Source organism: Octopus bimaculoides, chromosome 3 (genome assembly GCF_001194135.2).
Source record: "Octopus bimaculoides isolate UCB-OBI-ISO-001 chromosome 3, ASM119413v2, whole genome shotgun sequence".
In the NCBI taxonomy this organism is placed as follows: domain Eukaryota; kingdom Metazoa; phylum Mollusca; class Cephalopoda; order Octopoda; family Octopodidae; genus Octopus; species Octopus bimaculoides.
In genome coordinates this window covers 94,877,873-94,896,317 of record NC_068983.1, presented here as the reverse complement: position 1 = coordinate 94,896,317, position 18,445 = coordinate 94,877,873, and the positions used below count along the sequence as shown (strand labels likewise).

Genomic DNA, 18,445 nt, shown 5'->3' with positions numbered 1-18,445 from the left:
ATATTTAGTGTGGCATAAAAGATGTATGTGTATGTGAGAGTGTGAATGCGACATATAAGAACATAATAAAAGACAGCCCGTCTATATGTATGTGAGATATCACAGCAGATAGAAAGTCAGTACACGTGAGAGTTTTATACCAAGTTCTTTGAGTACACTATAGGAAGAGTCTGTATGTGAAAGTAGTTGAGGTTGTGAGTGTGGCAGAGCGATCACTAGTTGTGATGTTGGCTTCCATGCCAGGGCCTTGAGGACAGACATTCGTCGCTGGCTGAAATTCTCTTGTCTGTTTATTAACGTGGTGAAGCTAAGTCACCTAACAGAATTGAAGAGAGACCTGCCGCGGTGGTCCAGTTCAGTGTACATAGTAAGTCGTGTTGACTATGGTTGGAGATGTTGATGGCGTAGTAATCGTAGAATCGTGTTGGTCATGACGATGATGCTGGTTAGCAGTTCAGTCTCCATGGCCGCATTTGTTCTTTAGTCGGGTTCATCAGTTATAGGTTGGTAGTTCAGAATTCATGCTGCATTTGTTTCTTCGTTGGGGTCACCACTTTATAAGAAAGTGGGTTATTGTAGCTCAGCGGGCTGCGTGTCCGAATCACGTCGGAGGGTCACCACTTTATAGGAAAGTTGGTTATACATCATTAGATGTATACCTGACTTTCCTGTATAAAATTATGAATATAATGGAACGCTGAACTCCAGACTATCAACTTAAACAACATTTATTCAGGTGGTAAATATATACATCTTTAGCTCTTGTTTGTTGTTACAGCTTCTGTGTGTGTGTGTTTGTGCCACATCTTGTGGGTGGTTTTCAGTGGCCATCCTACCTCAGGCGTTCCAACAGATTTCATATTATCGTGCGTTTCCGCACTGGCAAGGGAGCCCTGTAGTAACGCCGTGCGCATGCGTAGTCTCACGCATGCGTGGAATTCAACAAGCAAGCTTTCCCGCTTCATTCTGTCTCTTTCTTGCTGGCCAGCGATTGAGCATGGACGTGTTTAGCTGTCTCTCACCATCTTTCGAACTTACGCTCGACAGCTCGCTTACATCTACATACCAACGTCCTAACAACCATGCTCACACACACAGAAGCTGTAACAGCAAACAAGAGCTAAAGATGTATATATTTACCACCTGAATAAATGTTGTTTAAGTTGATAGTCTGGAGTTCAGCGTTCCATTATATTCATAATTTTATATAGGAAAGTCAGGTATACATCTAATGATGTATAACCAACTTTCCTATACATCTTAACAGTAATTTCAGAAGGACCAGGGACTTTCCCAGTTTACAGAGTCCTAATTACCTCATCTATCATACTGTTATCAACAAGGATAGCTGGTTCTTTTGGATTCACATTCAGAAGACCTTTTTCTTAGATATTCTCTATGTTTAATAACCTTTCAAAGGAGCACTTCCATGCCACATTCTTTTAAAGATTACTGAGTGCAAGCATACATTATCGATCTGCACATACTTCTCACCCTCCCTTAAGAATGGAAGTGAGAAGATGAAAAGGGGTGGAAGAAAGTACTGTATGATTACAATTAGTTGAAATGTTACCAGGTTCATGAGGATTTCACACCTTACATGCATGATTTATGCATGTATAAAATCTTGACATTGGTGGACAGTGTTACTTTGATGCAACAAATGTCTTATGTATGTATATCAGCACCTATGTATATATGTGTGTTCTGACTTAAAAAAAAAAAACAGGCATTGCTGGGTACCACTGCTAAACTATACATGAAACTGTCTTTACATATGTCTGCTTTGTATTTAGAAACTATGAAACAATTACCTATAAAACATATATATTAGCTATCACACAGGAAAGAATTTATAGCATAATTTTGAGAAATAGCAACCTAATCTCCTTTGAACCACGTCATACCGTTTGTCAAGATGAGAGATGGAGAAAGATAGAAAGTTGAAATGAAATGATATTGGCAAAAAAGGGAATCACAGAAAGTTGCGAAAGTATGGTAGTGTGAGTCAACAAAAGATTCTAAAATGTTAGTGTGATGTCAAACTCTATTTTCATTTCTGCTTCAATCTTACTTTAATCTTTTTCTCTTTCTCTTCGGCAGAGTACAGAAAGATATAGAGAATGAGAAACACACATGAAGAGAGAGATATTATGGTGGCAGATTGACAACTGAAAACAGTCATTTAATAGTTCTTTGCAAAACTCTTCTTGCATCAAACTCCACCAGCTTGAATAATGTTTGATATAGTAGGTAAGTCTACTTGGTCAGAATTGACTTAGAGGCTAAAGAACTGCAATTATTCACCACCAAAAGAATTCAAATTTAAAAGAATCTAAATACAGAATCCTTAACAAACTCTGTTTCCAAATATGGAACCCCACCTTATTTACAACAATATGCAAATAACAACATCTGATGTGCATATTCATATTCTGAAAGCACTAAAAATGATGTCACACAAATGTAAGTTCTTTGGACCACTCTTGTTCTACTTACCAACATCACCAATAAAGCAAATAAATCAAATATGTCCATTATATTAAACAGACTCTGCCTATGCCAGTCCCAAGTCCAGGTTAAAGAGGAGGGTTGGGCATAGCGCTAGCACCCCCATCTCATAAAAAAGTATCACAAGCTACAGAAACGGTAACAAGAAATAATGATATAAAAATAAAACCCAAACTCCTTTTCTTTGGGCAAAGGAACAATGATTTTATGATGGTTGGAGATCAAGGCCGAAAGGAAGTATCCAACCTGATGCCTGACTTCTTGACACTAAAAATTAGCACAGATACTACGTGAAATGAACAACTATCACCTGGATCTACATGGAATAACTGAAGCAAGATGGACCAATTATGGGAAGCAGAAAACCAGTTCTGGAGAAACTATTATATGGTCTGGTAAACAAGATGACACACATCAGCAAGGTGTCACTCTCATTATTGGAAAGAAACATGTAAATATATTACTTCAATGGACTCCAATTAATGAACAATTACTACATGTCTGATTAAACTCACACTATACAAAATAATCTATTATAGTGTCTTATGCGCTCATTGAAGATGCTGAAGAAGAGGACAAAGATCAATTTTACAATGTACTGTGTTCAACATTGAACAACATACCAAAACATGATGTGCTATTGTTAGTGGAAGATTTCAACACAAGAGTTGGAAGCAACAATGAAAACAAAGAATGAATCATGGACCAGTGTGGAATGGGTCAGACCACAAACAAAGGCAAATGCCTGACAGACATTTGTGAAGAGAGTAACCTGGTTATAGGGGATACACTCTCTGAGCACAAGAATATACATAAATTAAATTGGACATCACCTGATGGGAAAACAAAAAGCCAAACTGACCACATCATAATCAACCGGAAATGGTGATGATTCCTACATGATGTACTTCTGGATCATCCCTTATATAAAGGAACAGATTCTAATTTCGCGCCACTCTTGAGTGTCGGTTCCTAGACATGTATTGAGTCATGCTACTCGCATACACACCTGCACATGTGGATATTTGCCTCACTTGCTTTGAGACATGTAGTTGCAAAATATGTTCATGTGATGTTACAAGCTTTTCCTTCAATTAACCTTATATGTTAACACATCATATTCAGTAATAAATATGTTATGACTTATTGTGAATGTCTTACAAATTCTTATTTTCTTGTCGTTTACATACAAGATAGTGAACCCTCGTTCTTGCATGCAATCATACTATAATGGGCATAATGGTTGTCTGTACTCACATCGCAGGCAAACGGTTGGGCTGATTGGCATGAAACTTTGTAGGGGTGTCTCTAGGGTAGTTTATATATAAGCTTAGTCCCTCCTCACCCCCATATTTTCAGAGAAATTCCATCAATTGAGGTAACTTTGGCAGAAGGAATAGGGTGGTCTATACCCTTCTAAAGGGACATGCTTGACCTCCTCCTTCTGCCTCTGTCCCTGTCCTACTACCACCCCCTACCCATGTAATACCATCAATTGAGGCAAATTTGGCACCCGGAGGTAAGTTTTGTAAGAGGAATAGAGAGGCCTCCCCTCTCTTGCAGAGATTAGTCCGACCTCCTCTTCCTCCCCTGCCCCACCCAATCCCTTCTCCCTCTATTGAGTAATATTGTTGAATAAAGTAACTTTGGCAACCTGGGCCTCCTACACTGAGTGTGAGAGTTAGATCTCTCCTTTCGAACACATGAACAGTTTCGAAACATTGTTTACAAAATAACAGCTGATCTTTTGCAAACAATCATGTCTACAGTCAACACTTAGAATTTTTGCTCTGGTCACTTATCCTATCTATCATACTACGATGCACAAAACAGTGAATGACATGATATGCGTTAATTAGAATGTAATCCAAAATTTTATTTTATATTACCGTTTTATTATTTTATTCGTGTCAAGTCATGTCACAAATGAAGTAACTTTGGCAACTTGGGCTTCCTACACTGAATGTGAGGGTCAGATCTCTCCTTTTGAACACATGAACAGTTTCGAAACATTGTTTACAAAATAATAGCTGGTCTTTTGCGAAGGAGCGTGTCTACAGTCAACACATAGGATTTTTGCACTAGTAAGTTTTCCTACCATGTATAAAACAGTGAATGACATGATATGCATGCATTATATTACACATTAATTAAAATGTAACAAAATATTTTTTTTATGTTGCTCATTTAGTATTTTATTTCGTGTCAGATCATGACACCAAAATGGAAGTCGTCAATTTGGAGAAAAACAAGAAATGCTGCTTCTACCAATAGGACTCGATCAAACGAAGCATACAGACAAGCTGAACAAGAAAGAGATACAGAAGCACACAGTGCAAAGCACCAAAATATAGAAGTGAGAGACTCTGAGCAACAAAGAAATACCTCATCACGTAGGCTAAATCCAGCTGTCAGAGATGCAGAACAAGAGAACAATACTGCAGCACGTCGATCAAGAAGTTCTCCTACAGTTAGAATTATCAAACAAACCTATAACACTTGAGCATGACTGCCAGCTAAGCAAGCGCAATTGCAAGTTGAAGATGATGAGTTACAAAATATTTCCCTCGCAGATAGTGAATGGAACTTAAGTCTCACGTCATCGAAGCAGTGATAGTAACTGATCCTCACACTGGCAAAACATCTGTTTATATCTCGGATCCTTCTGATGCCTTCAGATAATCAATTTCCATTTAAATTACAACACAGACAGTTTCCTATCAAATTAGCCTTCTCCTTTGCGGCCAATAAGTCTCAGGGCCAGACTTTGGATGGCATCGGTGTGTTTCTGCCCTCTCCCATGTTCACGTACAGCCAGCTGTATGTCGTGATGAGTAGGGCAACGGATTCAGCTAATTAGAAACTTAGTTGTGGACAAACGGAGAATATTGTTTACAAAGAGGTTTTGTAAAGATAGCACCATGAATGTGTTATGTAAATGTTTACATATATATCGTTCAATAAGGTACACTATATAGTTTGGCACTATCAAATATAATGAATAAAAATAAGTACATTACAACGTAAATTGTCTCAATTTGCACCCTGCTCTTATCACCCATCGTAGATGGGTAAGTTTGCTAGATATAAAAATTATAGGATGTTACTTACTGACAATCACTATAAGTGCATTACAAACCAGTAAGAATATAACAATTGACAATTTCAACCATATCCTTACAGACACAGCTAAAGAAACTATTGGATATAGAAAAAAAATCCCAAATCTGAATGGATATCAAAAGACACAGGGAAAATCATAAATAAAAGGAAAGAAATAAAGAAGAAACTTCTCACTTCTACATCAACCAAACATATAGAAAAGTGTATGATGCAATATATGAATGAGGATAAGGCAGTTAAGAAATCTGTATGGAATGACATAGATACACAAACCAATTGGCTGAAGAAGCTGAATTAGCTGCCAAATGTAAAGATTTAAGATCACTGTACAAAATAAGGAAAAGACTGTGTAGTGGAGACCAAGGAAGATACTACGATCTACCTGTACAAGGTCCAGATGGAATCAAAATAACTGATGAAAAAGCCAAACTAGGACAATGGAAGAACCACTTCCAAACTATCCTTAATTGCCCAGAGCCCATAATCTCTACCGAAATAAAAGAAGTGGATAAGGACTTGGAAATCAACACTGGGAAGATCATGTTAAAACACTGGAGAGATCATGGTAAATGAAGTCATAAAAGCTATCTATAAATTTTAAAATGGCAAATCATCTGGGTTAGATGGAGATTGTGCTGAAATGCTTAAAGCAGAGGTCAAAACACTACCAATTATTTTCCAAAAAATCTGGATTAATGAGGAAATACTGAACAACTGGAAAAAAGGACTCATTGTGAAATGACCAAAGAAAGGTGATGCATCAAACTGTAATAACTGGAGAAGAATCACTCTATTATCAAACACCAGTAAAATATTCACCCATATCATATTACAGCGCATCACAACAGCAGTAGACCAATTACTTTGCCAAAAGCAAGCTGGATTCAGGAAAGGAAAATCATGTATTGACAATATCTTTGTAATTTGCCAAATAGTCAAACAATCCCATGAATGGAACTCATCTTTGTGCATGTTGTTTGTTGGCTTTGTAAAAGCTTTAAATAGCCTTCACCGAGACACACTTTGGAAGATTCTCAGATTCTATGGTTTCCCACAAAAATTAGTCAAGATGGTCCGTTTATTGTACGAAAACTTTGAAAGTCAAGTTATACACAACAAACTGACAGATCCATTTGAAATAAAAACCGGCGTCAAACAAGGATGCGCGTTATCACCAATCTTATTTCCATTGGCAGTGAATTGGTTGATGTAAAGAACGACAAAAGAATATAAATGAGGTATAGAATGGAATACAACTCAACTAGAAGATTTAGATTAGGCAGATGACACTTATTTGTTCTCATACACATCTCAAGAGTTACAAGACAAATCTGAGTGACTTAGTCAAATAGCCAACACCTTAGGTCTCAAAATCCTGACCGAATGTTGATGAATTTAACTGACAAGGCACTAAAATAACAATGGATGGAGACTGCACTCATGAAATAAATACAAGAATCAGCAAAGCCAACCAACCATTTGGTATGTTAAACTCAATATGGAAATCATTAGTACTCAGCAAGGGCACCAAAATACAATTTTACAAAAGCAACATACTTAGCATCCTCTTCTAAGGATCCGAATGTTGGAAAGCAAACAAAAATCTTGAAAAGAAATTGGAGGTGTTTCAAAATAAATGTTTGCGTAAAATTCTGAAGGTCTACTGACTGAATATGATCCTGAATAGCCAACTACCAAGGCTAACATGAAACCAACAAGAGAAACTATTGAAGCAAGATGGAAATGGCTGGGTCGAGTTTGTCCCTATAAACCCAACTCAATTGTCAGGAATGCTTTGCAATTGGTTCCACAAGGTAAAGGAAGATGTGAGAACAATAACAAAAGATCTTAAAAGCAGACGGTTAACAATGGAAGAAGCTGTCAAGGATGCTTTCAGTGTTAGAAGGTGGAATGATCTTGCTGTTGCCTCGAGTGCCACAAGGCACAATGAGAACTGAATAAATGAATGAATGATATTAAACAGATGTCTAGTGAAGCAAATAAGGAAATATCTTAAATGACAGAATATTTGTTTTCAACCAGAATTAACTCCATCAATCTCATATAAAAATACATTTGTGTATAAATCAGTGATTCTCTACTGCCAAAAACTACATGCCTATTTCCTTGGTTTCACATGAGCAATGTCATGTAAAGAATTATCAGAAGGGAATATATTGTGGTCTAGAAGAAAATGATTTGCTGATTGACAAAAAGCACAGCTTCCATCCAAGAAGCTGTTTCACTCAGATCCTGTTCAAACCTGGATAAGGAATATCTCATTTTTGTGAAGGTTTTCAGTAAAGTTGACATAAGAATGATTTATAAATACATGGTCTCAGCATAGTTGGGAAATAAAGAGAATGTCTGATGACTTTTAAGAAGCAGAAATCAGATATTTGCAGTTAATGGTGCTCTTTCAAAAGAAGCATTAATTCTGAGTGAGTTTCTCAGGGAACTGTCTTTAAGCCATTGCATATGAACCAACTTTCTCAAACATACTCTTACAAGGTTCATTGATGACCCAATTTCAAAAGTAGCCTTAATTCTGTGTCACTTAGGGAACTGCCTTCAGGCCATTGCTAAGATTACAATAATGTGCAGACAACAGTTGAGAATGATTATAAGATTAATTCAAAATGAGAGAAGAAACTATGTTGGTCCTCTGGAGGATATTTATTGTCAACCGTCCAGGCTTATTGCTCTCAATTTACATGTGCTAGAATAAACATATGCTTAGTGAATTTGGTAATTTGTAATGTGATTGATGAATGTATCTTTTTCCAATCAGCCAAATGGCAGTTTAGATGCAGTCAAGGATGCTAATGTACAAATAACAGCAATAATATCCCTTATATGTGAGCAGTATCATAATATCATTCTTACCAAAACAATTTAGAAGGTCAGTAATTGATCGGAACTGAAGTATTTTCTGATTCTGATAAAAAAAGGACTTTAGTCACCATGAAATGTCAGAAATTTAATCAAGTCTAGCTTTAAAGGTTTTGACTGTGGGTTAATGCATAGGCAAGGGGTAGCATAATTTTTTTCCATAATATATGTAGTGATTGAGTGTGCATGTTTTAAGGAGATGAGGTGTCATGTACCCATTGCAAAATGTTTTTGAGGTGTTTAAGGAGGCGTTGTAAGTCCAGCTTGAGTTTACATGAAGAAGGTTAAAGTATGAAGAGTAATATCACTGCAGAAGTGCATATTGTGGGAAATAACATAGTATATCATTAATATATGGTAGAAAGAATGTAGAGACATAACCACACGAAAATTGATATAATTATTGGCTCGAGTGAGTCCTATGCTACAAAGGATTAGTTTTATAGGAAATTTGAAAGTCAAGCAATAATAGTTGCATCAAAGTCAACTATGACCAACTTAACATGAAAGTTTTTGTGCAGGAAAGGGTTAAAGGTTTTGCTCATGTCTTGAGTAACAACATTGATTTTACTGAAATTCTCAGGAATGAAAGATCACAGGTATGTTATGTTGGAGAGCATGTCTCCAATAGACCTGGTTCTGTAGAAATCACAGTAAAGGGAAATACACTGAAGATGATAGGCCAGTAGTTGGCATTTTTAGAAGGGTATGACTGTCTTAGGCATGTGTTGAGTTGTAAGGATATGCAGTTGACAGCATGTTTTCTTGACCAGCATCTTGGTACTATTAAGTCACCATTGCAAATAATTTTGGAGAACTCCACCCATCCTAATTCATATTACTTTTGACTAAAATAGTAAGGTTGATATTTTCAGGAACTTTTTTTCTTTTAAAAAAAAAGGACAATAACAATGACAGCATTAAACAACTCAAACATTTATCCAGTAATTCAAGCATTTATTCAGTTCAGAATGTGAATTACAAAGATGAAATTTAAAAAAATAAAAATAAAAGAATTTCAAATGATAAGGAATGGTTTATAATGAAATTGTGGTAATTACAATGGTTATTCTTCAATACTGGAAACTCCTCTTGGTTTGAATATCATCTAAAGTCTGTTGCAATTCCTCTTCTTCAAATCTTCCTTCCAAACTGAAAAATGGAAACAAGCATTTAAATATCTTTTTAGAGGCAATTCCTTAATAAATATTTTCAATGCTGTTGCAAGAAAATTCTAGATAAATGTAAATGAACTAATTAATTTGAATTAAAGACAGGGACTTGACATTAATAAAATATATAAGGAAATCCTTCTATCATCACAATTTTTGTTTTCATAATATTCAATGGAATTACAAGAGAGAATTTCTTTACTGCTCAATGAAATTCCAGTCAAAACACTCATATTTTATTGCAAACTTTATAAGACATTTTTGTCTGCAAGGGATAATGCAGCACAGATACAAAGAGACAGAAACCAAGAAAATACAAAGATGTTTTCAACAGAAAACGATTATGGTCTGACTTATCACCTATTCAGTGTCATTGCCCTCTTAGACAGGTTTGGGGGTCATGATTCACTCATATATTTCATTTGGTCAACCACTTTACAGAGTGTACTGGGTACATTTTTCAAGGTACCAACACTAGGGAAGTTAGTTTTCAGTAAGATTAAGGGGTCTTCTCCCAAGTTTCTGTTCATTCAGCACAAATAATAGAGGTTTGAAAATTTCCAGTTAAATGCACAAACTCAACTCTTAAGTTTCATTGATGCTGGTGAAGATTCTTAAAATTTAACATATTGAATAAATAAGATCTTAGTAGTGGGTGGGTGAGGAAGAGTTAAAACTTGTTTCACTTATACCTAGATATTAATACAACCAATGCATACACACCTTGGTATCAAAGATTTTGCTTCTTCAGCACTGTCTGGGCAGAGATTGGCTAATGCTGCCAGTTCGAATTTGTGTAGATTTTTCTGTAGTAGAAGACTGAAAGAAAAAGAAATCTAAAAAGTGAACCAACCCTACTTTATAAAATCGTATACCAACAAAGAAATGTAAGTCATTCAGAGAAATTAATTCCTGGATGAAGAGAATTTTCATACAGTGAAGAGATTTATGTTCTAAACCATACATTAAGTTATAAGATATGAACAAAGTTGTTCCATTTGGTTATACCTAATACATAACCTGATTTATGACCATCACCCACACTTTGGAGTGTTTTTAGTGGAGTTCATTCTAGTGCAACCTCAGTTCCTTGCCAGCCCATACTTTTCTTGCAGTTATTCCGATTAAGTAACAATTTGGAGGGCCTGCAAATGTTATGGTTACCGTTCCTAACTAACTTTTAAAAAAGGTTTCATTAGAATATAACTAAAATTTAATGATTTTATTAATTTCTCCCTCCTTCTCTTCAGAGATTGTGGTTTTAGTTTAAGAAATATAGTAAATATAAATGAAAGTATTTTACTCTCAACACTTTTCAGCAATAAATATTTTCAATGCTGTTGCAAGAAAATTCTAGATAAATGTAAATGAACTAATTCATTTGAATTAAAGACAGGGACTTGACATTAATAAAATATATAAGGAAATCCTTCTATCATCACAATTTTTGTTTTCATAATATTCAATGGAATTACAAGAGAGAATTTCTTTACTGGTCAATGAAATTCCAGTCAAAACACTCATATTTTATTGCAAACTTTATAAGACATTTTTGTCTGCAAGGGATAATGCAGCACAGATACAAAGAGACAGAAACCAAGAAAATACAAAGATGTTTTCAACAGAAAACGATTATGGTCTGACTTATCACCTATTCAGTGTCATTGCCCTCTCAGCAACGGATTATATTTTTGGCATAAAAAATATTGTTAAATATAAACAAAAGGCCTTATTACCAATACCTTTGTTAGAAGAAAATGATAGAACAAATATTTAATTTACCTTCTCACAGCAGAGATTGTTTCTCGGTTTTTAAATTTGCTAAAACGTTGTGTATACTGATGAGTTTTCATGAACACTTCAGATAATTCTTGTTCTTCTTCAGCACTTTCATTCTGTTGCTTCCTGATTCAAGAAAACAGTCAATATTTTTAGTTACTATTTTATTTTCACAAAATATATATTTTACAAATATCTATTAACTTACTGTATGAAATTAGGTTGTTACAGACTGTGTTTAAAATAAAAATTCTTTACATTTTAGCAAGAAGACTAATCCAAAATGATTAAAATTATTTAATAACGAAATTGGAAACTAAAATGCACAGGAAATAAAACAGATTAGATTAGATTAAGAAAAATTTAGTTTGTTAAATATTTAAACGAAAGATTTAAGGCTTTTGTAACCATATTTCAAAGAGCGTTTTAAACTATCAAGAATCTTAAAGGGTTTTGTAGAATAACTTCAATATTAATTACAATGATGTTTAGACAAGTTTACAAATGTATAACTTTGTATATAAATTTACCTTTGTTAGTCAGGTGACTAACATTTTGCATGAAAGAAGATAAAATGCAATTAGAATCTCTCAACACATAAATTATTGAAAAATGAATGAAATCATAGCATATTTAAAGTGGTATGGCTTTGAACATTAAATCACCCGAAGGTTTAGTTCTCAGACCCATACTCTGCAACAGGAGTGTTAAGACCGGTCCTTCTGGTGGTATAAAGCACTCGTGGTGATGTCACATAAGTGTCCATGCAGCACCATGTAAAAGTGCTCATGCAGTGCCACATAAAAGCATCCAGCACACTCTGTAAAGTAGTTGGTGTCAGGAAGGGTATCCAGCTGTAGAAACCATGCCAAATCAGACTGGAGTCTGGTGCAGCTCCTCAGCTTGCCAGTTCTGGTCAAACCGTCCAACCCATGGACAATGGATGTTAAATGATGATAATTAATGGGAAAGTACATTGTTTGATTAAATTTCAAACAATTCTGCTAAAATTACAATACAACAGTTTACTTTAGTTTGATCAAACTACAATGAAGCCAATATAACAGTGAGGGTTTATTATAATAGTATATAGATAAGAATGAAATGGTAACATAATACATTATTTCATTAATAGGGAGAAAATATTTTATGTTTATGTCTGTTTATAAGGAAAGTAGACAGCACTTCTATATCCAAATATCCATATTAAATATATTAACTTTTAAACTCATAACAACAAAATTATATATTAAATAAGAATGCAAGATATTTAGAATAAATAAATAAATAAATAAAGCAGTGTCAAAATTTCAAAATTACATACCTGTGCTCTAAAAGCATATGTACTTCTGATATTAACAAAGTCTCAGCAGATTCAAATTCTGAAATAATAGTATAATAGAAATAATCAGGACGGTTTTAATTTAATATTTTATTTACTGTTTTAAATTCATTTTCTATACTTCCTCAAGGGTAATTGTTTATTTATTCAATCAATTGTTCATACAACTTGATAATGTCCTCCTTAATGTGACCACACAACTGTAAAGTAGGGCATGGTGTTTGCACACTTCCCCCAGTCTCCCATCTCTACTCGTTTCTTCACCTAACCCTACACTCCCCAGTGCATAAACCCTCTGAAATTCCTCTCCTGTCTGCGTTCATTTGTAGATGTTCAAATTGAACATCAACTATATCAATTTCATTGGTAGCAACTAAATCCCCTGATCAACAAAAGAGATGAGAATGCTTCCAATCCACTGTTTTGACAGAAAATGTCAATTGTGTCATACCAATATCAAAGATGTTGCCCACAACATCACAACTGCCCCAAAGTATCTACAAAGTAGTACCTTCCCATGAGAATGACATTAATGATATTGTCAAAACGATTTACAATACTGTTCATAGAAACAACTGACCTGATCATACCGAAGAAACCTCAAAACTAGAAATTTAGGGTTTTCCAACAAATTAACTCATGTCCTCTAAAATCCCATCGATTAATGGTACCAGTGAATGAAGTTTTGCAAAACATTCCAAGAATTCTTCATTTAAATCTCATAGAACAGTGTCTCTCAATGGGAAGTGGCTAACTGAGGGGATTGAAAAGAGAGCAAGCAAGTTGCTATGTTTAATAAACATTGATGGTTTTAAATTGTTCAAACTTGTCTAACACCATGGCAAAGGAAGATGAATGTTATGGATGCAAACTATTGTCTTCTCGATTGAAGAAATAGGGTCCCTAATATGGAAGGTGAGGACTGATATTTGTGAATTTCAGAACTGCTGCCCTAAAAGGAATATACACCATCATGTGCACATATAGCATACATACATCAAAACAAAGTACACTCACCTGTACAAAAGCAATAGGAATACATTCATTACATTAATGCAAGCACATTGGCACATATACAAATAGCTACAAAATAACCATACACGCTCGCATACATGCACACACGAATTCGCACATTCACAAATCTTGGAATTGTCTTGACTCAAACAAAGAGAACTGATCAGTTAGGTGATTCGGAGAAGGTTTTAAATGGATCTCAAAGAAAAGACATAGCAGCAACAGATACAATTTAGCGAAACTTCATTACCCTTGCATCAAGGGATAATATATGTCCAAAAACACAAACAGGGATAAAGTATAGTTTTATGGGCATAACTGCAGATTTCTGCCCCACCGACTTTGGAGAAAATGAAACAAATATGGACGACTTGTTCCGAAACACCCCCAAGTGGGAGAACAGTTCTCAAAAATAACCCCCAAAATTCCTATGTCCTTGGAATCTACATAGTCCGATGTATATTTGTAGAGGATTTCATTAAAAATATCCATTTTCTTGAAAGTTAAGACGAACTGAATTGGACTCCGGTGAATTTTACCGAAATCGTTAGTTATGCCATTTTATGAATCTAAATCAAAAAATCGTCAGTTAACTTCAAATATGCAGTAATTCCTCTAGCAAGTATTTCTGTTCTTATTAGTAAAGTTGATAAAATTATATAACAAAATATATGTTTTATCGAAATAAGTACCAGTGAGTGAATTGTCCGACAGAAACTGTATTCCTATTGCAAAACCAAATGAAAATATTTGCAAATAAAAGAGAATCATTCAGGTTATAACTGCCCGTTTCCTCTGATTTAAAGAACCTAGAATTTTGTAAGCATTGTAAAACAAAGCAATGGATTAATATTTCGGAAAAAAAAATGTTAGCGATTCGGTTTCGATTCCTAATTGGAACCATTTAAATAACGGCGCTAATAAGACGAGTAAGTACCCTTCTCAAACAACTCTGACGCTTCGAACTTGAATAAGAAAACAATGCAACTAGCATTCGTCTAAATTCTATATATGGAACTAAGGTACCTCAATTCGTATCCGACCCCTCAGAATTGGAACCCTGAAAAGTTAATTAACTCTTCATTCATCTTTGGCTTATAATAAAAAGTTATTAACAATTACTTGTATCTCTCACGGAAATTTAGCAAAATTTTGCTAAAAAATAAAAAAAAAACGAATAGAATTCGATAATGTAGGCGTTCAAATGACAACAGATGATGTATAGACCAAATAACTGGAAAAATAAATGGATAATATACCTTTGGGAAATTGTAATTCCGAAGCATCTTCTTCTGTTTGTTCGTTGGATGAAGCTGCCGTGGAAGCTGAAGCGGCGGCAGCCATTATGTATAGCTCTTCAGTGGAGAAGGTAAGAAAATAACACTGAAAGCAGAGGTACTTTCTACTTTTGAAAGTAGATAAATACTTGACTAGTGAGATCGCGATAAGAATTTCGTGTTAGTATTTTGTATCGAATTGTGCGTCGCAGGAGGAATCTAGGTCCGCCATGGATTTTTAAAATACAATAATGGCTCTTGAGGTCTGTTAATTTACACACAGGGTATTAAAAAATAGTTTTGTTCTTTACTCGTTTTATGTGGATTGATAAGGAACAAACACAGTCTGCTTTAGAAGCGTTTTAATTTTTACTTGTATTTGTTAGATAAAATTCTGTTCTTTACTTCGTTTAATTTTCATCCTATAAGCATATTGTATTCTTGGGACAGTATGATATATTTTAAGTGGATTAGTATCAAACAAACCAGGTCAAATTAGAAGGGGGTGGCATGCGCCGTTGCTGTATTCACTATCTGTCAAGTTATTCTTGGGTCTTCCTGAGTGATCCGTCGAGCAGAATCCAAGCCAGTCGCCATAGATATCTGATCATCTGCAGTGGTCAAGTTGTTAATCCAGCCAGATCCTCAGTGAAAAGAACAGTAAGTGGGGTCTAAATCAAAATTGAGCAACATGGCCAAACAGTCTAAGCTGGCACTCCAGAATCATACAAGTAACAGGATGCACCCGTTTCCAAGTAGAGTTGTTAGTTGGATATGAAAGCTGACCAATGGTAATCCATAACCTTGTGAATTATCCTAATACCGAAGGAGTTCAGGCAGCTCCTAAGGGCCCGTCCAAGTCTCACAGCTATAGGACAGGACAGGAGAACTAGAGACCAAAAGATCTGAACTTTTGTTCTCTTGCTCAGACATCAGCAGTGCCAAGCATCCCTGTTCAATGAGTCTTTTTAGGACTTCAGACTTGCAGCTAATGCCACTATAAATCTTACTGCTGAGATAAGTGAAGCAGTCAACAACTGACAATCTGGTTTCAGTACCACTGTGTGGCACCTTAAGCAAGTGTCTTCTACTATAGCACCAAGCCAACCAAAGCCTTGTGAGTGAATTTGGTAGACAAAAACTGAAAGAAGTATGTTGTGTGTGTGTCTTTATTTGTCCTCCATCCCACTGTTTGACAACTGATGTTGGTTTGTTTATGTTCCTGTAACTTAGTGATTTGGCGAAAAGAGGCTGATACTATAAGTACCAAACTTTAAAAAATAAGTACTGGGGTTGATCTGTAGCTGCTTATCTTGCCCTCAATTGTCAATCATCGTAGGGGATTCGCTGACCTAGTCACTGTCAATTATCAGAGCAGACACAGCCTAGGTTTGAAGAGGGTGGTACACATACAAGTCAACCCACAGCTGGGAACCTAACAGGTGCTACTAATCCAGGTCAGAGTAGTAGACCAGAGAACAATAGTAGCTAAGAAGTGGTCGCACACTCCTCAAAACCCTGGAACTCCCACACCAAGGTCAGTCAAATCAATTGGTCTCATCAAAAGTAATTTGACTACTTCTAACAAAAGAAAAAACTTGGAAATTGTTGTCATTCTGAAATCAACCTTCAGGTGAATTGAACCAATAGAACACTAAGTTTGAATGAATATCAGCAGACCCATACTGAAAGAAGTTGTGCCTTTCAGTTACAGCTGCTTTAAGATATTTCTATGACTTTGATTTTGAAGACTTAGAATACGATACAGTCTGTTAGCATGGTACAAAATTTAAATGTAACTTCAACTCAAAAAAAATAAATGAAAAAGAAAAAGTATGTTTAACCATTTAGCATTTAAACTGGTGATACCTAGCCAAAATATTCTACCTGTTTTATGTTCAAACTGGTCAAATCTGGCCACTCACACATGTCCTACAATATCATTCTAAAATTCGAATGCAAGTCAAAAATTAAATGAACTATTGTTTCTCTACTTTATTAAAACAAAAACAGAGGTTGACATAGTCTTCTTGCTTTTCAATGCACTTCTCCCAGTGTCCACTAGCTTGCTTCATTGGAGAAAAAGGTTTCCAGTTGGTCATGCAGCCATTTATGCATTACTTCCTGTTCTTCGTCGGTAGCAAATTGACAACCTTGTAAAGGGTGTTTGAACAGTCCAAAGAGCCGATAGTTGGAAGGAGCAAGATCTGGACTGTATGCAGGATGTTCCAGCAACTCAAAAGCCAGTTTTTCATTGGTTTTGATAGTGTGAGTGGCCATATGTGGGTGTGCAACAATAACACTTGATTTGACAATAGACCTTGGCATTTGGTACAAATTGCTGGTTTTAGTTTGTTGGCCAGTAATTCACTGTAGCCTACATTAGTAACAGTAGATCCCTTTTCCACGTAAGGTTCCAGTATATGGTTCAAAGGTACAGAAAATAAAAGACAGACAGGTGAAGGAACAATAAGCAGGTGTATTAATTAGATATGTGGAGAAAAATGGCAAAGTCTTTGAAGATTTGAGCCGACACTCTCTGACAGAAAGAGATGAGAGGAAAACAAATGGAGAGAAAAAAATGTGTTGAGATTAATGGCTCCGCATGTTCTTTGTTGTTGCTTGTATTCTGACAAATTCTTTACATAACTGAAGTCCCATCAAGAAAGTTATTGCAAAGGATTAGCATCAAATCTGATGTGAAAAAGCAACTGCCAATGAAACTTCAATGAATTCTCAAAATTAACATAGTATGAATTCATAAGAACCCTATGCAGCCAAAAGGTACAGTAGGGTTTTCATTTTATTGTTTATATTTTGCTCAATTTATTTGACTTGAAAATAATTTTGAAAAGTCTGAAAGAAAAAAAAAATTCTTTAACTTTATACACACACTCAGAAACATTCTATAAACTATTTGATTTATGACAAAGAAAAAGTGTGCTTAAAGTTATCTTAATGCCTCTTGAGATGTTGCTGTGTCCAGAACTTTTGAGGGAAAATATTCTATGAAAAATCAAGTATTCATTCTATTTGCAGGAATTTGAGAATTGTTTGAAGCAATGGGATTTAAGTGTAGCTGAATTCTACATTCTCAACTTTGGAACAGTTTTCAAAATTTTCATAGATTTACAAATATAAGGCCTATGCAATCTCAGATCATCTCTCATGGTGACCCCATATCTATAAGACAAAACTGCGTACCAAAGACAAAGTTACTCTTCAGAGCCATTAACATGCACGCACAAACATGCTCTTTACTAGATGGATTTATTTAATTTTGTTGTAGGACTGGGAGATCCTGCAAAGTTTATGAACACTGACCCCCCCCCCCC

The 18,445-nt window shown here is 35.4% G+C and overlaps 1 protein-coding gene and 1 long non-coding RNA gene across 2 annotated transcripts in view; one reads left to right on the top strand and one right to left on the bottom strand.

Moving 5' to 3' along the window:
• Positions 1-9,462: 9,462 nt before the first annotated feature.
• On the bottom strand, positions 9,463-15,248 carry LOC106876036 (DNA-directed RNA polymerase II subunit RPB4). Its single transcript, XM_014924418.2, has 5 exons — positions 15,093-15,248; positions 12,802-12,859; positions 11,481-11,603; positions 10,422-10,517; positions 9,463-9,678 (listed from the first exon to the last, which is right to left on the bottom strand). Exons 1-5 carry the CDS (start codon positions 15,175-15,177, stop codon positions 9,600-9,602), a joined length of 441 nt encoding a protein of 146 aa, XP_014779904.1. The 5' UTR covers positions 15,178-15,248; the 3' UTR covers positions 9,463-9,599.
• LOC128247319 (uncharacterized) overlaps positions 15,245-18,445 on the top strand; it is a 5,569-nt gene continuing 2,368 nt past the window's right edge. Inside the window, exon 1 of the long non-coding RNA XR_008263701.1 lies at positions 15,245-15,373. This is a non-coding gene — a long non-coding RNA (uncharacterized LOC128247319). The remainder of the gene's footprint in view (positions 15,374-18,445) is intronic.